General features: G+C 41.0%; 7 protein-coding genes across 9 annotated transcripts; 5 read left to right on the top strand and 2 right to left on the bottom strand.

The window, feature by feature from the left end:
* RB195_016444 (uncharacterized protein) lies at positions 1–6,483 on the bottom strand (the record flags this gene model as incomplete). The annotated part of the gene is made up of 3 exons (XM_064182987.1): positions 1–27; positions 3,467–3,553; positions 6,370–6,483. The coding sequence occupies 3 exons, from the start codon at positions 6,481–6,483 to the stop codon at positions 1–3; spliced, it is 228 nt and encodes a 75-aa protein (XP_064038868.1).
* Positions 2,321–15,646, top strand: RB195_016443 (uncharacterized protein; the record flags this gene model as incomplete). 3 transcript variants are annotated; one of them, XM_064182984.1, is made up of 32 exons in its annotated part: positions 2,321–2,401; positions 2,457–2,638; positions 2,747–2,801; positions 4,914–5,011; positions 5,407–5,533; positions 6,379–6,512; positions 7,124–7,295; positions 7,590–7,714; positions 8,770–8,886; positions 8,980–9,151; positions 9,204–9,314; positions 9,369–9,569; positions 9,959–10,087; positions 10,239–10,334; positions 10,522–10,673; positions 10,741–10,812; positions 10,870–10,929; positions 10,988–11,114; positions 11,185–11,369; positions 11,515–11,581; positions 11,662–11,739; positions 11,987–12,070; positions 12,133–12,219; positions 12,275–12,388; positions 13,179–13,296; positions 13,484–13,607; positions 13,852–14,005; positions 14,089–14,283; positions 14,346–14,474; positions 14,538–14,624; positions 15,249–15,380; positions 15,446–15,646. In XM_064182984.1, 32 exons carry the CDS (start codon positions 2,321–2,323, stop codon positions 15,644–15,646), a joined length of 3,966 nt encoding a protein of 1,321 aa, XP_064038865.1. The 3 variants fall into 3 exon arrangements, with proteins under 3 accessions (XP_064038865.1, XP_064038867.1, XP_064038866.1); XM_064182986.1 differs by lacking the exons at positions 2,321–2,401; positions 2,457–2,638; positions 2,747–2,801; ... (2 more) ...; positions 6,379–6,512; positions 8,770–8,886 and adding exons at positions 10,406–10,469; positions 13,714–13,725 and having other exon boundaries at positions 7,128–7,295; positions 10,526–10,673; XM_064182985.1 differs by lacking the exons at positions 2,321–2,401; positions 2,457–2,638; positions 2,747–2,801; ... (2 more) ...; positions 6,379–6,512; positions 8,770–8,886 and adding an exon at positions 10,406–10,469 and having other exon boundaries at positions 7,128–7,295; positions 10,526–10,673.
* A 1,435-nt stretch (positions 15,647–17,081) lies between these two features.
* Positions 17,082–22,764, bottom strand: RB195_016442 (uncharacterized protein; the record flags this gene model as incomplete). Its single annotated transcript, XM_013443193.2, has 17 exons — positions 17,082–17,145; positions 17,209–17,311; positions 17,382–17,466; positions 18,658–18,762; positions 18,870–19,047; positions 19,113–19,216; positions 19,270–19,395; positions 19,625–19,720; positions 20,102–20,180; positions 20,382–20,459; positions 20,713–20,843; positions 21,069–21,116; positions 21,215–21,325; positions 21,465–21,618; positions 22,068–22,187; positions 22,252–22,333; positions 22,722–22,764. The coding sequence occupies 17 exons, from the start codon at positions 22,762–22,764 to the stop codon at positions 17,082–17,084; spliced, it is 1,707 nt and encodes a 568-aa protein (XP_013298647.2).
* A 491-nt stretch (positions 22,765–23,255) lies between these two features.
* RB195_016441 (uncharacterized protein) lies at positions 23,256–23,952 on the top strand (the record flags this gene model as incomplete). Its single annotated transcript, XM_064182983.1, has 2 exons — positions 23,256–23,419; positions 23,481–23,952. The coding sequence occupies 2 exons, from the start codon at positions 23,256–23,258 to the stop codon at positions 23,950–23,952; spliced, it is 636 nt and encodes a 211-aa protein (XP_064038864.1).
* Positions 23,953–24,039: 87 nt separating this feature from the next.
* Positions 24,040–24,351, top strand: RB195_016440 (uncharacterized protein; the record flags this gene model as incomplete). Its single annotated transcript, XM_064182982.1, has 1 exon — positions 24,040–24,351. The coding sequence occupies one exon, from the start codon at positions 24,040–24,042 to the stop codon at positions 24,349–24,351; it is 312 nt and encodes a 103-aa protein (XP_064038863.1).
* Positions 24,352–24,626: 275 nt separating this feature from the next.
* On the top strand, positions 24,627–25,172 carry RB195_016439 (uncharacterized protein; the record flags this gene model as incomplete). The annotated part of the gene is made up of 1 exon (XM_064182981.1): positions 24,627–25,172. One exon carries the CDS (start codon positions 24,627–24,629, stop codon positions 25,170–25,172), a length of 546 nt encoding a protein of 181 aa, XP_064038862.1.
* An 82-nt stretch (positions 25,173–25,254) lies between these two features.
* On the top strand, positions 25,255–25,656 carry RB195_016438 (uncharacterized protein; the record flags this gene model as incomplete). The annotated part of the gene is made up of 1 exon (XM_064182980.1): positions 25,255–25,656. The coding sequence occupies one exon, from the start codon at positions 25,255–25,257 to the stop codon at positions 25,654–25,656; it is 402 nt and encodes a 133-aa protein (XP_064038861.1).
* Positions 25,657–25,732: the final 76 nt, after the last annotated feature.

Here is a 25,732-nt window from a genome sequence, read left to right as displayed (position 1 = left end):
TCACTGGGCATCACACAAGGGTAGTGTCTAAAAAATTTTCGCAAATAAGAAACTTGCGTACGACTATTTGTGGATTTCATTTTTCTCCTATTTATTGATGTTTTCATTGTGTTTTGAACAAATAATAACCAAAATAGGTGATATGGTACCAAAACAGAAGAAAATGAAAACAAAAAAATGGAAAGACCATACCAAAAGTGAAAGATAGTGAAATGCCAATGAAAACAACATATCTTCTGCAGAAAACAAATGCCAAGTGAATTACTATAGAATCACACTATAACCAGGTTTCAGTTAATGCTGAGGGACATTTATATCATCAAAATTATTTCCGAGAAAATTAGTCGCACTCTGGAAGACGGAGCTTGCGCATAAATGTTTTCTAGCCTTAAACTTGCCATTCTAGAAATTTCGCAGCTCAAAAGATCCCTGAAAGAATTTCAACAATGGTGAGTATGTCTTGTTCACCCGAAGAACCTCTATTCACCCTCTGTTTTGCTTCAAAATTTCAGTATTTTCCAATCGTTCGTGATAGTTCACTCCGCGAAACAAACAATTTTCAAATAATAGTGATAATTCTCACAACTTCACACTTAGACTAAACAGTATTCCACTTAGACTAAACACATTCCGGATCAATAACAACAGCAAACTGCACCAGCCTGCAAAATCCAAACCTCAGAATCGGCTTAATGTGTCGATAAGGTAAGATTCAGTAACTTTGCTTGAAAATTGTTTCAAAATCCCCCCCAACGTACTATTTATCGTTGAGGAATTCGGCAAATTCGAACTTCCATAGAACAACTTCTGAGTAGTTCAAAGTTTTACGCTTCGATAGACAATTTACATTTCTTACATGATAGACAAAAGACCTGAAGTACGCGATCAATAAATCAGCAGATTTCATCCTATGGACGCTGACGAAAGTAATTTGGGAACACTTCAAAACCTAACTCCAGGTCCACGATCCAAATGATTTTTTTTTGTTATTATTTGGTTGCAATGTTCGAAATCTGATAGTTTGAACATCGAAACCGTAGAACCGAACGTGACTATTTTGCAAACGACGCATGGAATTTTGAGTTAGTCTCAATTTTCTCGCCTTGCAAATCGATAGTTAGGGAAGTTCATGAGATTGGAACACATCCTCACTCTCCAGGAAGCGTTAAGTTCTCAGCTTTAGACATTCTTCAAAGAGCAAAATCAAGCAGTCGTTGAACTCTGATGCTCAGGCTAGCACAGATCAGACTTCGCTATGCGCTCTCTTCGCGCTCTCACGCTCTCTCTGCCTCTTTTACATTGTCCGTACAATGTTTAAATAACGGAGGGTTGAACCTATTTCTTTGACGGGAAGTTGGCACGGAGCACATACTTAATGGCACCATCACACAACACGGACGACTGTGTTTGCGGCGTTGTACGCAAACTTGCACAAGTTTTCCAACGGCACTTGAAACTTACAACTATTACTACTAACAGTACTTCGCAATTATTTTCTTCAGTAAATGATCAGCAAACTCTTTGGGAATTCTAACTGTTGACTGACAAATAATTGATATCACTGTACGTTGAAATACTACAAATGTTCTGAGTTGCTCATAGTTTTCAAATACTTCAGTTGTCATCAGATCATCGTGTCCCAAAAATAATGCATGGACTTTGTAATTGAAGTCGTTTCATTGCGCTAACGAACATACGCTTATCGACTACGTTTTATTTGCGTGCATTCCTACTGAATGGAATCAGATATTAATGGCTCAAAAATCTCCAACATTCCAAAATATTCCAAAATATTTGTTCCATGAGAATCATGAGCAGAATCATGAATAATTGCCCTTAATGGAATGAAATCTTGCAAATCTTTCTCCTCATGGATTCACGGACCTTTTTTTGCTTTTTTTTTGTTTTTCTCTCTTCTTTTTTGTTGAACAAGAATACTGCAGATTTCTACAGAAGTTCTATAGAATTCTATAGAAGTTTCCTGGACAAGGAAACTTCCTGCAAATCTGAATGAGCTTGTTGAAAGAAGTAGCACAAATTCTCAGGAAAATTTTCTATCTTTTCCTGTTTTAATTAATGTCTCGCAAAAATTTAGTCTCTTCTCAGCCTCAACTTTTAACCTAGACATTTGACACTGCAATGCTTGTGAAAGTGATCGCTCCCATTCAGCGGGGTACTTGAAGCGAGGAGTACACCGTGGTGGCGCTCAACGATTAAAAATCCCCTCTCATTTTCCATGTTCATTGTGTTATTGCAACGTTTTCAGAACGATTTTTTTACAAAAAAAAATATGGGAAGGAACATTCTAGAATAGATAAGTATGCCTCCTAGACCACAATTCGACCTTCAAAGAGGAGGGGCGGAGCCTAATCGTGCTTCGGACACCTCTAAGAAGAGTACGGTAAGTGGTTATTTTGTCACTTATTTTGCATCTGGAACAATTTCAAGAGGTATAGGTTCCAACAGTGACGTGCATAACTTTTCTTAATAACAAATTAATCGATTGTTTTGATCCTTTCGCACCACAGGTGCTCGCAGTACCAGCTTTCGCTGGCCCCACAGATGACGACGATGAGGACAGAAAACATGCATACACACCTTCTACTATTGAGAAAATCATTAATATTTTGTTGTGCAGGTAAGTCGCAGCACAGAGGAGTGGAGTGAAGTGCTTGCTAAAGCTGTACTTTACAGTACGTGAGCATATATTATCTGTAGCTATGAAGAGACACTTTTGTGGTTTCAGAGGTGATCTTGCCAATCAAGTGTTGGAGGTGGCGCCAGTTTCGATAATAGGATTGGTGAGTGAAATCAACTTCCAGCGACAGTCTAGTCAATTTAGTGGTACAACAGAGATATATCCAAGAAATTCTGACTGGTTGATATCTGTTGGCGACAACCTTAAACTTAAATTCACCTACGTATTTTGACGATATTATGTGAAATACTATTTTAAATGATCGCCTAAATCTGCGAAACAACTTATCAGCTGCGAAATAACTTTTGTTTCACGTCACTCCAATAACTTCGAATTTATTTATATGGAATAATTTCCAAAAGTAACGCAACAGAGAATGGTAAGGAGGTAGGAGTTACTGAGACCTTTAGGACCTAAGATATTCCACCTTGCGGAGAATGGGGCATGTTTGTATACGGATATTCTTTCAGGAGAAATGGTCGAAGAATTTTCTCTAACATTGTCTTCTTTTGTCTTAATTTTGTGGATTTCCCCAGAGTAAACAAAACGAAGAGTCGCATTTTTATGTCAGATAGTACCACCTTTTGGTATACCTTCAATTTCAATAGAGCCCTAAATGAAAATAAGAATCTGGGGAAGAGAGTTTTTTTAGCGTGACTGATACAATAATTATGTATAATCGTACAAATTCCATGCTTAGTTATTTCACAAAGAGAGAGAGAGAGATAAAGAGACCAAGAAAAGGATAAAAGTCTGATTATCACTTACTGTAACGGGGCATTTATCGGAGTGAGGACATGCAATTTGCCTCGATTTCTGATTCAAAGGTGACATTCCAACGTTTCCGGTTAGTATCTGAAGCACAGGTGGAAAAGAAAAGAAAAGAAGGGGTAAAATGCAACAAAAAAAAAAAACAAAAATGAGAGAAAGACAAGGTAGTTCCATGCTACGTGATACCTTCATAATTTTCTCGCATTTTACACCTTCTTTTCTTTGTATTAAGAATCCGTGCCCATGAATTGTTGCGAAAGGAAAAGTAAAAAAGAAAAGACTAAGAATGTTTTTGCACTTTTGGTTTTTTTTCACATACATCCAGTTGCAACGCCATTATCAATTATTACTTCTCAAACTAATATTCTACATTATTTCATCGATCCGTCAAATTTTCATTTACACTTTCCAGAAGAAAACTTAAAAGTTGAATTTCGGGTTTCAATCTCCTTGATCTCCCGATCTTTTACGAATGTGATCCTGCCTACCGGGGTCTCTCGGTAAACTGACCAAAGGTTCAGTAACTTTTGGTCCAGACTATTCCCGAAAATATGTCGGCACCAAGTTAAAAATGTTTACTCAATCGGGTGCCGCAAAAAGACCATTTACTTGACTACAACTTTTCGAAAATGCAGGTGTTTTTAAGCACCGCCCTTTCGACAGCGTATCGTAAAGAAGATTATGCGGTTTAGTTTAGGCCGCAAACAATAGAAAAATGTTTCAAAATTCGACAAAATGATAACAAAAATTTTTCGAAATTCGTCCACAAAATTTGTTTTGAATGTGAGTCCACAAAAAAAACGGCCAGATATCCCATAGGTGCTAGGTAGAAAATGATCGAGACTAGACAATAAAATAGTGAGGAAGTAGAATGGAGAGAGAGGGAAAGCTGTGAAAATATCGACTGGTAGGAGAATGGAAGCGGGTTTAAACGGTAAGCGAGCAGTACGAGGCAAGAACAGATAGCAGACAAGTAGGAGTCAACAACGTGCGTAGAAGAATGGTGAAAGAAGGATAGAAGAAAGGATTAGAAAAAAAGGCGCAGAACTTCCCAAATGAATGACAATGACTGATGGTATTTGAAAAAATAGACAAAAAAAAGAGACCGAACCATGAAAATAGAGTATAACCGCAAAGTGCTCGCATTGCTGTTGGGCGACAGTGAAACGAGTGAGTTATGGAAGTTGTTGAAATTAACACTTTGAATAAAAATTCCTCGTTTTTTTTTCTCAAAAATGATACAGTACACGGCGGTTATCAGTCTCTTTGCGACTTGCGGTTGCCTATGCTTTAGGCTTTTATTCAGAATCGTATGAGAATTCCCGTGCAGTCGCAGGCGACCTTTTTGCTGACTGCGCTGCACCTTTCCTTTGTTCCAAGTTCATACCAAAGCTGCTATGTTTGTAAGAGCATCTAAAAATCCGATTATCTCATCCTCATTCAGTTTCGATTCGGCACATCTTGGGACTATTTCTGCATATTTATTGGCGTGATTTGTGCGATCCTGAGTGGAATATCGCAGCCAGTTTTGGCACTTGTCAGGTGAGTTCGTGTAGGATTCGATCCACACCACCAATAATTTGTGTAGAGTGGTGGGCACATTGTTATTGCGTTTGAGACAGATATCTTAGATCAATTATAGGCATCATCCCACGAATCTGGGGTGGTACGGGCTTTAGGTGGGTTATACCTATGCGGGGTTGTCTGCTGTCTACGAAGAGTTGTATTGGAGCGCGCCAGCCTTGTGCACGTGCCGCATCCTCCGTCCGTTTTTTACGGCAATTAGGAAGAAATGGACGGAATTACCCTCTTCCCACAACCTACGACCCTCTCTAGGCACAACCTACCTGAAACCCGTACCACCCCAGTTTCGTGGGGTGATCCCTTTAAATCGCGTTCAAATCTCCCACAAACAGGTTCAGAAATCGATATTTCAGTGGACGCGTCACAAACGTATTGTTGGTATATCCGCCAAATTCCAAGCAGTTCCGCAACAAAGCTTATGAAAATGTGTATATTTTCCTTGGCATTGGAGTGCTAATGTTCATTACAAATTTCATCCAGGTAACTCGCCAACACCATTGAAACTTCAAACAAAATTTGCCTCTACTTCAAAACTTCTCATTTTTCTATTTCTACTTTTCCTCTTGGGAAGCGTTTTCGGAAGGAGTGACTACATTTTACTTTGTTTCACATTTATAAAAGGAAATTACTACTTTGTTGAGAATCACACTACAAAATAAGCTCCTAGATATTAAGACATTATTTTAATAGCCGAGAGTGTAAAAAAAAAATGAAATGAGCATCCAATATGAAAGCGTTCATGTTTTTCGCTCAATTACTTACCAAATGCTTCTAAAACAAAATTCTTCGTAGAAGATAATTCAGTTAGAAGACAATAGGTGCGGCACACCTATCCGTTCACTGATTCAACGCAGGGATGAATGCTAGAGGTTTACGTTACCTACAAACAAAAGAACGGGAATATAAAGTCTAGATTGATTGAGTAAAGATTGTAACCAAATGGTCATGTATTTGTATACTAAGTACATATAGTAGGGTCAAAACGACATGAACCACGTACGCAATTGCGTACGCCGCCTCTCTCGAGGCGCTTGGGTGGAGTGTAGCGACTAGAGGAGTGGTGAAACCCTTGCTGGCACCATCTATTGCTGCAGTTTGCGACGGTCCCACCACGGTCCCAACTGCTGCCCCCACCGCGCCATTTCGAGCGCGTACGCAAATGCACCGCAACTACACGTGATTCATATCGTTTTGACCCGACTATATATGCGTTATGTACAATCACTTGTAGTTAACAATAACACGATTATAATGAACCGCAAAAAAATTGCCTAAAGGTTTTAACCTTTCAAAGAATACAAATGCTTAAGACCTACTGTTTTCAGTTCATGTGTTTCCACAGCTGTTGTACACGAATTATTGCGAAGATGCGTCACGAGTATGTCCGCTCGATTCTGCGTCAGAACGCTGGCTGGTTTGACAGAAATCATTCCGGCAAGTTAACGACGAAACTGAACGAGTAAGTGCTTCTCAGGATCTCTGATGTCAGTGGTACAATGAAAAATAATCGGTGAACAATACAACATCCTCTTTTTTGAAGATGCAAGATAAAAACGCTCATAGATACACAAAAGTTGAAGTGAAAGACGATATATACGGTTGAAGAAGACAAATTCGGACAAAATACCGCGAGGACTGGCCCCCAACATAGCCGGTCAACTTATAGTTTTTTAAAGAGGAACTAAAACTTTTTTCCCTTTGCTCGCAAGAAGAAAATTTTCAGGGACTAGTTCCCGCGAGCTTTTGGAAAAGGTTAAATAAGTGTGTTTATTCTAGTCAGGAGCATGAAAAAATTTGCGGAAGCTGTAGCAGTGTCAGGGCACCTCCACCAGGAGGTTCAAAAGAGAGAGTCGAAGTTAGAAGTACAAATGACCAGTGGAAAAAAATCATTCTTATGACTTAGTTCAGAAATGTTCAAAGCTGTAGTGTCATTAAAAAAGTTCGTGAACAACTGGGCAGAGTCTCTGATGCAATCAGACAGAATAAACTGAAACTGTAAAGGATTTAGCAACTTCATGCAAAAAAAAGACATGTATAGAAGGACGCAAACGATCAGTGCAACTTTTCCAGCAACATGGAGCGAATCCGAGAGGGGATAGGCGACAAACTCGGACTACTGATTCGCGGTTGTGCAATGTTCATCGCAGCCGTCATTATTGCGTTCATCTACGAATGGCGACTAGCGCTTATGATGTTGGGTGTCGCGCCATCCACTTGCCTTATTATGTCAATCATGGCCAGGGTGAGTTCGACCGGGATCGCGGGCTGGATTTCTGTAGTTACAGTGTGGTCAAAACGAAATGAAGAACGGTGCAGTTGCGTAAGCAGCTGCGTTCGAAGCTGTGCGGTGAAGCGTAGCGGTTAGGATCGAGAAGGGACCCATGCTAGCACCTCTCATCGCTGCGGTTCACAATGGTCCGACTTTGTTTCCAACCGCTATTTCCGCCGCATCGGTCGGAGTGGGGTCGGATCGGCCGTGCTTCATGTCGTTTTGACGTTTTGACCCTGCTGTAGGTTTACATCACACAAGTTGTAGAAAATGACCGCCACAACCATGCGGGAATTGGCCGGAGTTGGAAAGGCTGGATCAATAGCTGAAGAATCGCTCATGGGTGTGAGGACAGTGCAGGCGTTCAACGGACAGCAAGAAATGGTGGACAGGTTAGTGATGGTCCGTTTGAAGTAGTAAATAATGAGATGATGACACAATAACGATGAGGTCTTTGAGAGTATGCCGAGAAAATGTGATAAGAACGAAGGATATGAGAAAACGCAAAAAAAAAAACTCTAGTAAAAAAGATTACGGCAGTTGAGCAAAATCTGAGATAGAAATGTTTGTAATGCCTAACTCTAACCAACGTTAATACTAGAGAATCGTAGATAAACACATTTAAGACCAGAATCTAGTCTACAAGAGTAATAAATGCTTCGATGTTCCACTCTTTGAACTATCTTCGTCCCCGTTTATATTTTTTTTACGTAGTATTCTGAAAAACTGAATCACCACAAATGTGCAGGATTCTAAAAAAGCTTGAGGAATGGAAACGACAAAAGGAGATTCAGAGTTGAACAAAAGTGGTAATGAAATAAGAAAAAAAAAACTGCAAAAACCTAAAGAAAAATAATCTTCGTTTGAGGTGGGTAACATGGTGCCTTTGCCCACCCCTCTATCAAAGAGGATCCGCAGGCGGTATCGATAAGTTGAGGATTTTGTCGATGATTCGACTTCGATCTACCCGAAATCGACTGAGGTCAAACGCCGTTATTTATACAAAAATTATTGACTCTTGGAAACTGTGGGCTACGAGTATCGTGGGGATGCATGAGATATTTTGTCACTGCAGTTATTTGAACAATAATCTAAACTTGAAAAAAAAGAAAGAGCGCTGACAACGGAATGCCACTGCTGACTTCGCTATCCCTAAAGAGGGTCAGTGGCTGTGGTCGATTGTCAGACGAGTTCGTAGGTTCGATATTCGACTTTCGTCTATTCAAAATCCACAAACTATAAATATTTATGACTTAAAAATTACTTTAAAATGATTGGAATGACTTAAAAATGTACCGAGGTCCATAGGATGTACAAGGCTGTTTAGCTCCGTGAAAAAAACAACAGTTTTCATTTTCAAATTATGTGTATGTGAATAAATTTCGTGCTTTGATTGCATAACATTAAAAAACGAATCCCTGCTTCCTTATTTTGGATGCGTTTTCAGGTATTCAGCTGAGTTAGGTCGTGGAAAAGTATTCGCAATATGGAAAGGCTTCTGGAGCGGTTTTCTCGGAGGCTTATTCTTCTTCGTGCTGTTCTCATTCTTGGGATGTGGCATGCTGTGAGGAATTACTGGATATAAAAAGAAATTCGTGCTTTATCGCTCCAACATTACATTTCTCCATTTAAATCCATCACAGTGAATTGATTTCAGTTACGGTGGCTATCTGCTGAAAGTTCAAATCGTAAAAACACCCGGTGATGTGTTTATTGTCGTGATGTCGATGCTACTAGGAGCGTACTTCCTCGGTTTGATCTCACCTCACCTCATGGTTTTGCTGAACGCGCGTGTAGCAGCCGCAAGTATCTACCAAACAATCGACAGGGTACTTTAAGCGATCAATACACATCAGCCTGTGTGATTTGATCCTCTTCTAGGTGCCTAAAATCGATGTCTATTCACCTCTTGGCAGACGGCCAGATCGTATTCAAGGGCGAGTTGTGTTCGAGAACGTGCACTTCAGATATCCCAGTAGGAAGGAAGTGAAGGTCTGAAATCTCCCTCTTATAATCAGAAGAAAACCCACCACAAAGCGCTTCCAGGTACTCAACGGTCTGAATCTTGTAGTCGAAGCAGGACAGACTGTAGCCTTGGTAGGCCACTCGGGTTGTGGAAAATCCACCTCTGTTGGTCTGCTGACCCGTCTCTATGAGCCCGAATCCGGGCGTGTTACTCTGGACGGAGAGGATGTGCGTGGACTGAATATTGAATGGTTACGGAACGCCGTTGGGATCGTGCAACAGGTGAGACAAGTTTCGGCAGATATGAATGTTTAAAGGCATCACCCCACGAATCTGACGTGATATGGATTTCTGATGGGCAAAGACCATACTGCAGAAACCGGTGGGATCCCGCTCATTTCTTCCTAGTCGCCGTAAAAAACGGCCCGGAAGATGTGGCTCCTAACGTTCTGGGGCGCTATTTTCTACAACGAGTTCAATTGGAGCGCGTCAGTCTTCGCACCTTCCGGATCGTTTTTTTTTTACGGGTTACGGAATTAGGAAGAAATGGACGGAATCACCCTCTTCCTAACAATCTACGACTCCATATGGGCATAACCCACATGAAACCATCCGTACCACTTTAAATTCCTGGAGTGAGCCCTTTAATGTTGATCACATAGTCGCTTCAGGAACCCTGTCTGTTCAACGATACCGTAGCAGGGAATCTTCGTATGGGCAACCCACATATTTCTCTGGAACAAATGGTCTATGTTTGTAAAATGGCAAATGCCCACGATTTTATTGTCAAACTCCCGAAGGTAAGAAACATTCGGGATTAGCCAGCAAGAAACCGAAATGGCAAATGCTTACGACCATTTTACAATTTTTTTTCAGTAGTTTATGAAAAGCGGCACAACCGAACCCCTCTTGCGCCTTTCAGGATACGAACATGCGATGATTATTTTGCAGGGCTACGAAACCTACATTGGAGACGGTGGTGTCCAGCTATCGGGTGGTCAAAAGCAACGCATCGCTATTGCAAGGACATTGGCGAGAGATCCTAAGGTTAGTTTGAGGATACAGCCTGCAGTCACTTCGTTCGTACCTGACTGAACTAGCACGGTTTTGTGCTTTAGGTGCTTCTGCTCGACGAAGCTACCAGTGCTCTAGACGCTCAGAGTGAAAGCATTGTCCAGGCAAGTCTTGTTCGGCAAGAAGATTACTGATCAATAAATCAATAATCGGCTTGCAGTCAGCGCTGAACAATGCTGCTCGTGGCAGATCAACGATTGTGATCGCTCATCGTCTGTCAACGGTTAGGGACGCGGACAAAATCGTCTACTTTGAAAAAGGAGAGATAGCAGAGCAGGGAACACATGAAGAGCTTGTGAAGCTAGAAGGAAGGTACGGCAACGGTGCTTACGAGACATTTACGCAGAGAAATATCGCTCAGTCTCCCTATCCTTGTCAGATACTATGACTTGGTGAAGGCTCAACAATTCCTACCAGAGGCTGAAGATTTGGAGGAGGAAATCGATCTGAAGTAGGTCGAAGCTTGCGGTCCAGCAGTGAATAGTCGGTAATGTATCGATGCTTTCAGCGAACCTGATCCGCCAATGTTTCAAATGTCTCGACGATCTACATTGACAGAGTCGAAGAGGTAAACGGAAGCATGCTACGTAGATTGAAAAGCTAGTAAGACTTGAGGACAATTACAGATCAGGCTACGATGCTTTTGTTCGTGGACAATCGATAAATGATTCGTTTGGACAACATTCTCGTACGTCTGAAATTAATGCAGAGAGTGAGGCACAAGCTTTGGAAGTTAAAAAGATCATGGAACAGGTATAGTTAATTCCATACGCGAAATAGTACTCGAGAAGTTTGACCGATTATCCACTACCATAACTTTCAGGATGGCATTATCAGTGCTGGTTTCTATGATATCTACAAAAACGCTTCTGGCAACTATCATTGGATGCTACTTGGCCTTATTACGGCGATGTGTAGAGGTCTTGAGCTTCCAGCACTAGCAATGATTTTTGGTTATGTTTTCGAAGCTTTCCAAATGGTCCCCTGGGGAGCGGATATGATGCACAGGTAAGTCACATACTAAATATTCTACAGTATCCACACACCAGGAAGTCTCAAAATTAAGAGTAATGGCTGTTTGAGTCACTATCCACCAAAGTTCAGCAAGTAATAGAAATAGAAAACTACGGTGAATTGCGATCACAGCTTTCAGACTATGCATGGCTGTAATTGTCTACTCATCTGTTGGCTTGGGTGTGCTTCTGTTCCAGTTACTCAGCGTAAGCTGATTTATTTTTTATAGGATGATGAGAAATATTGGTCAACATTTATCAAGAGATCAATAAATGATTACATTCAGAGCGTGTTCTTCGCTATTGTCTCGGAGAATCTTGCAATGCGATTCCGTATAGAGACGTTCAAAAATCTTCTCTTCCAGGTAAAACAAAAATTAATTGGAGAGTAAAAAGAAAAGTAATCAGCCGTACATCGGGTCCTTTACGTAATTGATGCCTTTAACTTTGCGGAGCTTGCGCGCCTTCACGCATCTATTGCCGCTGTGGATATCGATTAATTATTAGTCGTAGTTCAAAAGCGTTGTAAGAGGCCCTTGTGCGTTTACATCACTGCTTAGCAAATAAGTCAATAATATAGTAAATATCAGTGGAACGTGTAAACGAATTCAGGATGCTGGCTATTTCGATAATCCAGCTCACGCTCCTGGAAAACTTATTACTCGTTTAGCTACCGATGCCCCAAATATCAAGGCGGTGAGCATAGTTTTTTTTTTGTTGTAAGAATCGACAAGAGTGTGTCATCTATCAACCTGAAGGTCATCGATGGTCGCGCTCTCCAAGTGATCTACGCAGTATCCGCGATCATTGGCTGCGTAGTAATTGGATTCGTGTATTGTTGGCAGGTAAGCTGACTGTTTTTAGGGGGTCACTGAACAAGTGACAGACCACTGTGTTCAGGTTACGTTACTTGGCATTGGATTGTTATTCCTACTTGCGACATCGATGATATGGTTAGCACGAACGATTATGATCAAAAATATCGAACTGATCAAGAACGACGAAGCTGGACGTGTGGGTTCATTTAGCTTTTGGATGAATAGTTTTTTTAGTAATAGTTAGCAATGAACAATTTTTTTTTCTTCTCAACTCTCCCACTATTTCTCACTAAGCAACCAATGAAAATCTTTATGCGATCTTTATTTGATTGTTTCTTATCAATCAATCCTGGACACAAAGGAACAATTTTCGCGCAAATAATGTTCAACAATATATGTTCTCTCTCTCTTCTCGATTTAATTGAAACATACTTCTCAGATACAAATAAGCATTGAAAAAAGTTGAATCAGCTTTTAGAAAATAAGCAAAAGAGAAACACAGGAATTAAAGAAAGATTTTCTTTTATGGAGTCGGGCAGAAAACGGAGTCAGTGTCCGATTTTCACAAGGTTTCTTAATGAGATTACAAGCATTCTCTCGAGGGAATCATCTTTCGCGTCCTAATTAGCAGTAATTAAACTTTACTCTCATTTTCGTCTCATTAGTAAGGACATACATAGATATAAGAATGGGTCGAGAAATAATTATGGTACGCTCTACTAGTAGCAGTCTACAGTACTCTACAGTAGCCCTTCACACGTCATATTTTCATCGACGTGTTCCAGCTATGCTTAACGACTAACAACTAATGCCTAGGGTTTTTATAGCGTATTGTTAGATGGCCAAAGTATTCCACCATTGCCAATTAGACCCTATATGAGTCCGTTTTAATTAAAAGTAAAGGATTTCCAGGATTTCCAATGAGATAAAAAAAATAAGGTGCAGGTGGTTTTATAAAGCGACGCCATCACCCGATTTTCTTTCAGCTTGCCATCGAAACGATTGAAAACGTCCGCACAATACAATTACTTACACGAACCATGTTGTTCTATTCACGCTATGAAGCCTCCAGCAAATATCAAAAGCGATCCGAGTTGACTAAAGGTTGGTCCCATATGGAGTTTCCAGAACTACAATTGATACGTACGAGAGTCGATGTGCATATATGTAAATTCTGAATGATTAGCAGCAGTTCTGAGATTAATTGTTCTTTTGTCACCACATCAAATCCGTTATCGGATCGGTATCAAGTGATTATCCAACGAATACTGTACAATCAATACCTTTGTAGGAATCTTCGAGGGGATCAATTTTACTATTTCGCAGTCGTTCACCTATATAATGGTGTGTCTTACGTATGCCGTCGGAATTCACATTATTTACACGGAACAGAAAACTTCAGACAGTGTGTTCAGGTGGGTCAAAGTTAGCAATGAAAAAAAAAACACTACTAACTTTTTTCTTGACTAGTTGTCCTTATTGACATTAAATGATATACTTCCATTCTTAACCGCATTGTAGCAAATTCAGTTGGTTTGTTTTTAGTTCGAAAAGAACTCTTTGATGAGCTGCGCTATTTCGATTGTTTATATAACATCCATAGAGGATCTTGTTGGATTTTACTACGACTGTGACGCCATCTAAGCCGAAAGTTTGCAGGAGCATTATCGCTATGCTTTTGGGCTCCGTCGCTGTGATGAACTCCTCCGCATACTTTCCCGAGTTCGTCAAAGCTCGTACTGCAGCTGGTCTTCTGTTCAGCATGATCTATCGTAAGCCAAGAACCGGTGACGCAGAGATGGGCGAAAAAGCAGTGAGTTGTGGTTAAGCTCCTCCGATATTGTCCTCCTCCTCTTATTTGTATCACTTCTGACGGGTTTTTAATTTTGTTTTCAGGTAATTCGTGGCAACATATTGTTCGACGATGTGAAGTTCAACTATCCGCAGCGTCCAGGTCAACCTGTGATGCGTGGTTTACAATTCTCTGCGCAAAAGGGTCAGACGGTAGCCTTAGTGGGGCCGTCCGGCTCCGGAAAATCCACTATCATCTCCATGTTAGAGCGTTTCTACGACACTACTGGCGGTTATGTGGTAAATATTCGGCTAGATTCAAACCGATAAACGATAATAGAATGATATTTTTCTTTTGTTAGCGTTTCGATGGAAAGGATATCAAGACCCTCTCACTGAATCACCTTCGAACCCAAATGGCCTTGGTAGGACAGGAGCCACGGCTTTTCTCCGGTACCATAAAGCAAAATATTTGCTTTGGTCTGGGAGAGGTATTGATTGGTCATAGATGATGCCAAAAATCTATAATCCTCCAAACAATCACGGAAATTTAGGTCTCGATGGAGAAAATCGATCGTGCGCTTGAACTCGCCAACGCCAAACGATTTCTGGCAAATCTTCCCGCTGGCATCGAAACTGAGGTGAAAATTTGGAATTCATCGGGTGAACTCCGTGATTAACCGAAGAAAACGGGTGAAAAATGATTAACGAGAGTTAAAAAATGCCTTTGACCTACAGGTAGAAAAACAAGCTAGTTTCAAAATTTCGCGATTTTGGCTAATTGCTCACAGTGTCCACGTTATCGTTAGTTAATTAGTGAACTACGCAAACGAAAAGGATTGCTATAGTCGGTCAAAACGACATGAAGCTCAACGCAGTAGGCGACTGCACTCGAAGCGGTGTGGTGGGACGCAACGGTTGGGATCGACCATTTTCGACTGCAGCGATGGTCCCATATCGATCGTACCGGCTGCATCGTGCCGCATCGAGCACAGTTGCTCACGTGAATGCCCCGAACTTCTTGTCGTTTTCAAACGAATCAAGAAACGGAAAATCAATGCATGGCAGTCACCGTCACTCCAGCTTAACTCACTAGGCGAAATCGAAGTTCTGTAGTTTTTTTTTTTGCTTGAAGTCTCGTCTGCGAGGTTCTGGGTACTGTACAGTAACGTACCTTACACGAACAGATAATTAAATGCAAAAATTATGTTAAAGGGAGTACGGAGAACTTTATGAATAATTCTCATAACCGATGTTTCCTTCAGGTCGGCGAGAAAGGTACACAAATGTCCGGTGGCCAGAAACAACGTATAGCCATCGCCAGGGCACTAGTGCGAGATCCGAAGATCTTGCTGCTCGATGAGGCTACTAGCGCTTTGGATTCAGAAAGTGAAAGGGTAAATTAAAATGTTTCGCTCAGAACTGTTCCATAAGATGAGTTTCGCTCTAAAAATCTCTTCAGGCTGTTCAAAAAGCACTAGATTTGGCAAGGGAAGGACGCACTTGTATAACAATAGCACATCGACTCTCATCGATTCAAAACGCTGATCTGATCGTATACATCGAAAACGGTAAAGTGCGCGAATCTGGGTCGCACTCACAATTAATGCATCGCAAAGGACGCTATTACGAACTAATCAAGAAGCAGGACCTTACCACATGATCTGAATGTTGATCTGTTCTTTTTTTGCTAGTCTTCGAGTTCATTTTGTTACGCTTGAAATACGCTTTTTTTGCACGACATAATACTAACAGATTTATTAGTGGTGCTACGGGTATGTTACACTGCTGTTTTGTGTATATTCACAGCAATAAAATGCTACAGTTCTTCGTTGATTAGCACAACGTATCGATCTGAGACAGATTCGACAGAACTAAGCGAAAAAGGAAGCATGAAAATGGAAAAACCCGTGAATAACACGTCCTTTTGCTTAGGAGGAAAGAGAATTCGTTTTGCAAAACGATGTTAACAAGTAGACAAATAGATAAACCTTGCCCACATTAATACTGGACGTTGGTGCTCAACTTTTACAGTTCTTTCTACACTACGATCAATACTGTAGTACGTGGTTCTAGCGTCTTATTGCATGAAAAAATTGGGAGGCGGAAAACATCATGAGTGATGAGTGCTTCACATTATGCCTGCATCAAAACGAGCTGACTTCACTCGGACTACAGCGATGACTTTTACTAGCGAGGGTCCCCTCTCTACTCCAATCGCTACGCTTCACTTCGCCGTTTCTGGCGCAGCCCTTTCCGTGACTGCACAGAGCTTCAGATCTTCTTGACACTGGGTGGTACTAGGGCGAGATCGAACTTCCGATCGATCATGTTGCAGCCACGGCGGATCCTCTCACCGACTACTTACAATTATTTTTTTTAAATAAAAAAACACTAACCAGATACCTAACCAAGTTCTACTTTTGGTCAATGTTGCAACTTCAAACTAGGAGCAGAGCCTACTGTACGAATATTCAATAAATAAATAAATAAATAATGTGGGTAGGGACTACTACAGCAAACCACGTAACAAAATGCAGTAGCACGCAGAGATAACACTGCAAAGACTACTAGATGAGCAGTTCACCTGCTCCAATGTTGCCAATGATTCCAGCTACTTTGTTTAAGAGAAAGATAGAATGCAACGGGCGAATTTTTCCGAAATGGAGAAAAGGAAATGGCTAAAGTTAATCATAAACGTATTTGATTTAGTCAACCGGAAAAAAGAATTGATTCCAAGTGCACTGCATTCATAAGACTAGTTATATTTCATAGCTATAAGTTATTTAGCTTAAGTGTAAATAGAGAAGCAACAAATTATCCAAGATCATCCAACAAATAGAAAAGAGCATTCGAACATTTCTCCAGTGAAGTAAACAAAAAAAAACACTAAAAATAACACAGCAACTGTTCAAGTGGGACAAAACGACAATCCCCATCGAACAACCACAGAAATCAATCTATGATCTACGTACGAGGTGATCTGTGTTATCTTCATCACATATACATATCACACAGCTCATGATAAAAAAAATACTGTTTGTCACTAGTAGTTTCACTATATGTACAAAAATATGAACAGAAACCCGGATTTCCAATTAATTCGTCTTTCTATCGCTTTCTTCAGTAAACAAAGTATTCCATAAGCATCTGGTGGCAAACCTAAACAAAAAATTTCACTAATGTTGCGAATTTTCTACCCAATATAATATAGCCGAACTTCACCTCGGAAATACCGCCACTACCGTTGTGATGAGCATAGCCAACCAAAAATCAGTTGTCATCATAGCTTCAAAAGAAACAAGTACTGGTGCGTCGTAGATCCATTCTGTAAATGGAAGTGGACTTGACACATCAATGTACGGCACTTAATGAATAGGCAGTAGAAGACAACTTACGTGGTTGCACCACGAAACTGTACAGAATAAAGAAGGAAAAGTGAAGTCCAACGAAAAATATGAAGATCACCACAATGGGGGCAGTCTGTGAAAAAAATTATTAGCAACATCAGAAAAACCACCAAATCAACGCGTTTTAGTGTCTAATACAACGTTCGAAAGAAAAAATGAACCTATTGCCTGAGATCCTGTGTTAACAAAAGACTAATCTATTGCTCTTTTCCTTCCCACCAGTACCTAAGAATGGAGAAACTTCAAACTCAGAGAAATGCGTGAGCACGTTCTCACGCAGTACGGTTGTTCTCCATAGAGAACTTGTTCAGCATATTATAGTTGTGATTTGTACTTATCAGGAATGAGTTGCAAACAGTTGTTGAAATAGTCAGAGAAATGCGTGAGCACGTTCTCACGCAGTACGGTTGTTCTCCATAGAGAACTTGTTCAGCATATTATAGTTGTGATTTGTACTTATCAGGAATGAGTTGCAAACACCTTCCTTTATTATCAATTTTTTCAGTCAAACTTTTCAAAGAAACAATCAACAAAATTTTGTGTAAGTGGGGCGCTGCCAGTCAATACAATTCTGAGCACATATAGCAAATTAAAAAACAACTGAATTCAGTAGTTTTTGGATTTTCTTTTTGATATCAAAAATTTTCATTCTGGGATTATTCGCGATAGCTCGATTTGTTTCAAGTGGTGAAATCCACTTCACTTACTGTCCTTCCATCATTTGTACCGCTCTAAAGAGATGTTTCGTCAATTAAATTAGTTTGTCTGGTGTTCCTGGCTTCTAAATTTATATTACGTGTTTTGAGTTTTGAGTGCCAAGATTGGCAAACAACTTCCCATATTCTGCCGGAGAGAAGTTAAAGTGGAAAATTTTCCCAAACATTGTGACTATCCAAAATATTTTACCACGAAAGAGCGGTCGGTCATTTTAACACAATTTACAGTTACTGATGATTGCCGCTAGTGACAAAACAGAATCAGTTCAAAAATTTATATCAGTATAGTGTTCTGTCTTTTACCACAGGGAAATAGCAACATTTTCCCTTGGCAACCTCATGGTTCTCTGAGGAGTGCACTCAAGTCGTCACGTCCAGGCTCCTCCTGATAGTAAGATTAGGTACATAGCATGCGACAAAGCTTTGTGTTAAAATGCGAAAATCTTCATAGTTCTTCCCTAACGACTTAAGGGCATTTTCTGTGACTTGACTGTGAAGTGTTTTGTAATCACGCATTGTCTTCTCCTTTTTAGAGAACAGACGCTTACCCAAGATCTCACTTCAATCGACAGATGCACTGCATTGGTGAGCATCGTTCCAGTAGATATGTAAAATCCAAACATCCATAATTCGCATTCTTGTCCGGCAAACGTCTTAAATATAGCTAAGATGATGATAAAGACGGGATGAAGATACCACAGAGAAATCGCTGCGAAAAAGCAACATCTCAGTGAACATTTTCTTTATATTCCAAACTTACCAAATAAGTCACGAAATAAACAATAGCTGCTTGCCATATTCCATCTATGACATTGACAGCAAAAAGACTATAGGTATATTTTGTCCCTTTGCGACCTGACGAATATAAATGGGGGTGTTCCAGCAGCTCAGAAGCTGATCGGTCTTGATCGACCACGCCCACTACTATGGGTTGAAGACTGCAAATTTAAGTTGAGCACATGTGTTTGAATAATAACTATCTACGATAGCAGGAAATAAATACCTCGAAAAAATAATCGGATATAAAATAGTGTACGTCGGGTCCGTTGTGAACGCTGCCGTCCATCCGTCATAAAATTGGAAGAAAAAGAGCACAAAAACATTATTCTAAACTACTCTGGTGACGATAAAAGCAGAGACGTCCAATCTTTACGGCTTACCGTATTTTTGTAGAGAAAGTACAAAAACATCAGCGCGAGACGGTCATAACACCAATGTCCATGCACTAACAACAGTCGTCGCAGGAAACGAAAGCGTGAAATCGCAAAGTCACATGCCATCGCGGCCTGTGATTGGTGGAATCATTACAATCTCTGCTTTCCTTATTTTAAAAAAATTGGGTAGACGAAAGGACGAGAGATCTACAGAATAATCATCAGATAAGAATTTCGAAGAAACATTTATATGTTTTTGAAATTCCTTGTTGTCCGTATAACCGAAATTTGATGTGCAATGTTATCACACATCTAGAGCTATAATCAGTATGAGGGACGAATTCTATTTACAAAAAAATACCTGCATCCCTTCTTTTCCAGCTAATCCTATCCCTACATGAGCAGATTGTATCATTGGAACATCGTTGGCGCCATCGCCTACTGCCAGCACTCTGCCCTGAAAAGGCAATTTTTTACAGAAAACGAGATAGTCGAAGGATAAAAGATTTTTTCTGAAAAGAAAATAACGCAAACGCAATGGGATAAAAGACGAGGTGGAAATTAAAAGTAAAAGATGCGTAATTTCAAGAATTCAGTGACAATATGCGTTTACAGATGGTTACTAGCACCCTTTAAAAGAAAGATTTTCCTTCTTAAACGTCTTTTGCATTCCTGGGAGTATTCGGAGGATAAATGAATTTAACAATTGATATGTAAGGATATGGCAGATGCATCTTTAAATTGCAAGTTTTTTTTTATTCTAGGAGCATTCAGCGCTGTAGATGTATTGAGAGCACCCTAAAATCCACAAATATTACACGCAAAAGGTGAAACTTACTTTCAAATGCATTTTGACACACTTCACAATTTCTGCCTTCTCCGATGGTGTCATGCGATAGCATAGTACAGCTTTAGCTCTGAAAACATGCACATATTGTACTGCATGTCGTTTTGCTTCTGAACCTACTTTGAAAATTCCTACAACAAAGAAAACCTCAGTGCATCCGCAACACATGCATAAAGTCACAGCACAAATAAGTAAAAGATGAGTAATAATAAAATATAATAGTAATAGTAGTATATAAATTCTGAGGTTTCGAATGATTTTAAAGGCTCACCTTCTCAAAACAGACAGTAATTGTTCATCACCCAATTTCGCCAGTAAAGTAGCCTGAGGGGAAAGAATCAAATTGAACCTAAAGTGAAAATCCAATACATATATAATACAATAGAACACACTGTTTTGCACCAGTTTCTGCGCCATGTCCCAAGAAAGACAATATTGACTAATTCAGAAGTTTATTTCTTAAATGCTAAACTTGGACGCACCAAACACTTATGACGGCATCGAGAAATACTCCACTGCTGAGAAATACTGTTCCGCTTCATTTCTTTATAGTTCCACTGTTTGATGTGTGTAACTGCGTATACAACAACCATAAGCCTCACCCTTCACCTCGTATATGAGGCAAATCTTCTTGCGTTTCGATCTTTCTCGTTTCCCTGTGAGGTGAAAACAAACCACATGAGCGTGCTATATTCTCAGCTGTTTCCAGTTTATCACCAGTTAGCACCCAAACCTAGAAAGTGTTCGAATACTCGTATATTTCCCAAAGTATTAATTCTGTATATACCATTTACGTAAGGCAAATTAAGAACGCGTCAGAGCAAAGCGGTGTAAAGGCACTTCTACTGAGCGACAATTATTCAAAAGAAATGTAAATGATAGGTACACAAGTATTGGGCAACTTTATATGGTCATATCTTATTGATTGAACTCAAAATAGGTAAATTAAGACGCGCACCTGTAATCCAGCTCCACGCATGGCAACGATAGTCTCTTCCACTCCTTCCTGCAAAGCAGCTGCAATTATCTTTTGGCTTAAATTGAACTCTTATACAAATATCTCTTGAATGTTTTGATGAAAAGGCCAAATATATGGTAGAGCACCTGTAATCGATCCTCAATGCCCGTCACTCCCAGAAGTTCGAGCTCTTTTTCAATCTCATCTGCTTTTTGGGAAAGTAGCTGGTCACGGTCATTCGATGAAACACTCATCACCTGCAAAAACGTAGATTTAAAATCATGGAAACCTCAAAAGAAAAAAAAACAAAATAAAAAAATACAATACAAAATTAACGACAAGAACACACAGTCTCTGAAGCAAAGAAAGAAAAGTCAAGAAGCAAAGAAAACTTACGAATCGGTAGCTTTCCAGGAACTCGTTACATTCTTCCTGTTTCAGTAGTCTCATTGCAAACGCCAACGTGCGAAGTCCTTTGCAAGAATACTCATCCAAACGCTCTTTCAAAGTAGTGCAGTGAATTGATTCGGCCTCGGTAGGACGACGCAATCTGAATTATCTGACAAAATGAAATGTGAAGTAGTACTTACTGTAAAAGAATGCCCAAGAACGTTTAAAAACAAAAAAGAAGACAAGGAATGAACTAAAAGGAAGAATGAAACGATGATGAGAACCGGAAGAAGAGGCATGGGAACAATACTGCAATTGGAATGCAGCACAAGCTTGTTAGTTATTAAACAAGAGCTTATCAAAGTAAACACCTACAAAGATTCTCAATAGTTTTGAATGTATGAGATGTGCAAACATCAGTGTCGGCACCTCAGCCATTACACCACACCTACCTCAATTCTTTCGGTCACTAAAAAGTTCTGATTTCTTTTAAGGCTGATCATCCCAATAATTGATTTTATGTTTGAGAATTCTAAATCTACATGAAGTGATTTAGCAAAAATACGAATGTCAGAGAAGAAAAGACGGAATATATAGAGGTAAACGCACCTCGAAAAAATCGCTGAATCAGCTCCTTTACAGTACAACAGAGGTCCCGCCGGAGTATCTAGCAGAACAGACATACGTTTCCGTTCAGAATGGAAGGGGAGAGTTTGGAGAACGAGAAACCTGAAGCAAAGTTTGAAATTCCAAACATTCGGACTGGAAAAAACGTTCGAAACTTCATACACACTTCTCTTTGGAAGTGTCGGGTAGTCCGATAGTGATATGCGTTGCTGACTTGTCCTCTAATGTAAATCCGTACAATTTTGCACCTAAATGTGATTTTCGTCTTTTTCTTGCATTTTCGGGATACAATGAATAGTCATGAACTACACATCAAACTTTGTTATGATTTGTTGAGTACTGAATACGTAGGGACTCAAAGTATCTCCAAACTTAAAATGAAAGGAACATCCAGGGATCGAAATATTTTATCAACCAGATGGTAACTATTCATTGACACTTAATCTACTTATTATTTAGTCAACGTATATGTTGATTATATGGGGCCGCGTATACGAGTTTGATTGCTATGTACTTCAACCAAAGCTAGCTCGTACGTCCATAATGCGTACACTCAAACGCAATCAGGCGTTCGAGTGTGCGCATTATGAACAAGCTATATAACCCGCACTCGTATATGGCGAAAGATTTCCATACATTGCAAAAAGGTGCTGTCGTCCAGCACATCGCCAAAGCCCATAACCTAAAAGATCAACTGCCTGAAGTGAGCATGGAATCTTTGGCAACAACCATTCGTTTCGTTACGCTGAACTGTCGAACACTAGCGAGTGAACTCCAACAGGCTGCCCTGTCTAGGCTTCTGCGATATCTCTGTGTGCCTTTTGCTGCATTCCAGGAGGCACGCATGAGAGATCGGCCCGTTATCAGCAAAAAAAAAATTACACCATATACTGCGGCGATACTGATGAGAACAAAGTAGGTGGCTGCGCGATAGCTGTGAGGAACGATTACAACAACCCGGTAGAGCAATTTGGCTCAACGTCGTCTAGATGCGCCTTTCTACGATTGCGGGATCGCTGAGGACGTTAACTCTGGGTCGTAAGTACTCACGCACCTACGGAAACCGCTGAAGACAACCGTAAGGACTCCTTCTATGATGAACTCAATGTGTTGATGTCTAAAATACCAAGCTAGCAAGTGGTCATTGTCGGAATCGACGCAAATGCGAAGATGGGACTCGAACAGCAATCCGATGTGCTAGGAAAATGGTATTCTCCGGCGGAGCGCACGCCAGACAACGGTAACCGTCTGATCGACTCATGCGAGCAGTCGGACCTTATCATAGCTTCCACGTTTAAGAGGAATCATCGACGCCATCAGCTCACGTGGCAGGGGTCAACCCTTTAAACCCCTGAAGAGCATCGTAAGCGGAAGATGAGAACTCTTAAACTTTAGCTCGACTACATTCTGGCGAAGAACATCCCTCAGTCAGATATCCGAAAATATAGAGCTGTTTGGGACGTCGCGTTCGACTCTGACCACCGTCCAGTTCTTCTCAGCTTCAAAATACGACAGGAGGTTCCACAAAAGAAACCGAGGAGATCCTCTTCAACCGAAAATTGACAAAGCAGGTCTGAAAGAAGAAGAATGCAGAATGAAATTCCGTCAACGTGTGTCTGTTCATGTCGGAGTACGGACCAGGAAGAAGCTCAGCGATGCGGATTCCCTCAAAAAGTGCATCCAGGACGCTGCAAGGGAAACGCTCCTGGTTCTATTGCCGCGGAAGAAGTTTGCCTTTGCATCTGCGGAAACAAATTCCACGTACAATTTTGTATGTGCCGCTCGCAGCATTGGTGACTTCAACCAGGAAAAGCGTCTTAGAAGGAAGGTGCGTCGTCAACTGCAACAAGACCGCGATAACGAGTGAACGTCAAGAGCGAAGAATTTCGAAAAGGTGTGGGTGGACAAGAACCCGCGGAAGCCCTATGCTTTACTAAGACAGTATAGCGGCAAAATGAAAAGATGTTCTCCTGTCCTTAACACTGCCAATGGAGTGGCTGTCGGTGAAACAACCTTTCCAATTTGGAGTGATCACTTCAAGACCTTGCTGAACAGGCAAGCACCGTTAGCTTCTGAACTCGAGCACGTTCATAGGCCGACATATGCGGTTAACGAGGAACCACCGACCGAGTCGGCGGTTCTGGTCTGCATCCAAAAGATGAAAAATGGAAAATCTGGTAGAGACGACGGAATTAGCGCAGAAATACTGAAATATCTTCGTCCATCTGGGATTTGTGAGATGACAAAGATCTTCCGTTCAATATGATAGACGAAAGGATACCTACCTCGTGGAACTATCGTAATCCCCCCTCCACAAGAAGTTATCCGTCACGGACCATAAGGATTATCAAGGAATTTCTTTGCTGCGCGTTATGTACAAGGTGTTGGAGCGGATTATCGACTGGATGCTGGATCGACTAAACAACATTGCAAAGAAATAATCGCGACGAGCAAGATGACGTTTGTCCTGGCCGATCTGCAATTGAGCGTTTGTTCATCGTCAGGAGAGTGATCGAAATCTGGCAGCGGGATCCGAAGCCAATGCAATTAGCGTTTCTGGACATTGAAGCCGCTTTCGACTCTCCTCATCGGAGCAGTCTTCTCAACGCGCTCCGCGCCGATGGAGTACCAGGAAAATTCGTTCGCTTGGTTGATCACATGAATCAACGAATAACTGCTGCAGTTCGAACACTAGCCGGATGTACAATACCGTTTGAGTTGGTAACTGAAGTAAGACAAGGGGCAGTGGCAGGACCCTTCCTGTTCCATTTCGCCATCGACGACATTATGCGAAGAACAGTAGATCAGTATCCTGCCAATATCATCCTAGCACCATCAGGACGGCCGTTGACCAATCTCGAGTACGCTGACGATGTTGTTATATTCGCGGAAAGCAGTACGAAACTTCAACATGTTGTCAACCTTGTATCGAAGCTGGCTGCAGCCTATGGACTACGTCTATGCCCTGATAAATGCAAGCAGATGTGGATCTCCTCAAGACCTGGATCTCTTCGAGAACGGAAATCAGAGTGGACGGACACCCGATGGAACTCGTCGATGAGTTCTGTTACTTGGGCTGTACGCTGAAGAACAACGGCAGCTACGAGAAAGATGTCCAGCAAAGATGCGCTAAGGCCGTTTCCGCATCCAACTCTTTAAAAAATGCCCAATGACCCCCGTCACCGACGAAGTCAAGCTGCGAATCTACCTATGCGCGATTCGCCCCATCATGATGTACGGATCGGAGACTTGGGCAGCACCATCTACGGTGAGGGAGAGGCTTGATTGCACGGAAAGAAAGCTGCTTAGATGGCTGCTCGGCCACTTTTGGCCTAGGGTATGGCGCAATGTAGACCTTTACGCAGAGATTGATGTGGTATACCGGCGGATGACACGTGAAAGATATCAACGTCTTGCACCGCCATCGAAAGTGGCTAAAGTAAATCGTCTTCGTTTCTTTGGCCATATATTAAAGAGACCGGCAGATCGCCTTGTAACAACGAGTTCTGAGGAGTTTGTCGAATTCGGGCTAGAAGACGCCACCTGGCCGAGAAAGGAAGTTTTGGACTGAGGCGGTGAAAGAGGACCTGAGGACACTCGGCATGGATAGGCAGTTCAGGCGAAACGTAAGGTTTCGCAGAATATGG

This window comes from Necator americanus, chromosome II, assembly GCF_031761385.1.
Source record: "Necator americanus strain Aroian chromosome II, whole genome shotgun sequence".
NCBI lineage: Eukaryota > Metazoa > Nematoda > Chromadorea > Rhabditida > Ancylostomatidae > Necator > Necator americanus.
This window is presented reverse-complemented; position numbering and strand designations above follow the sequence as displayed.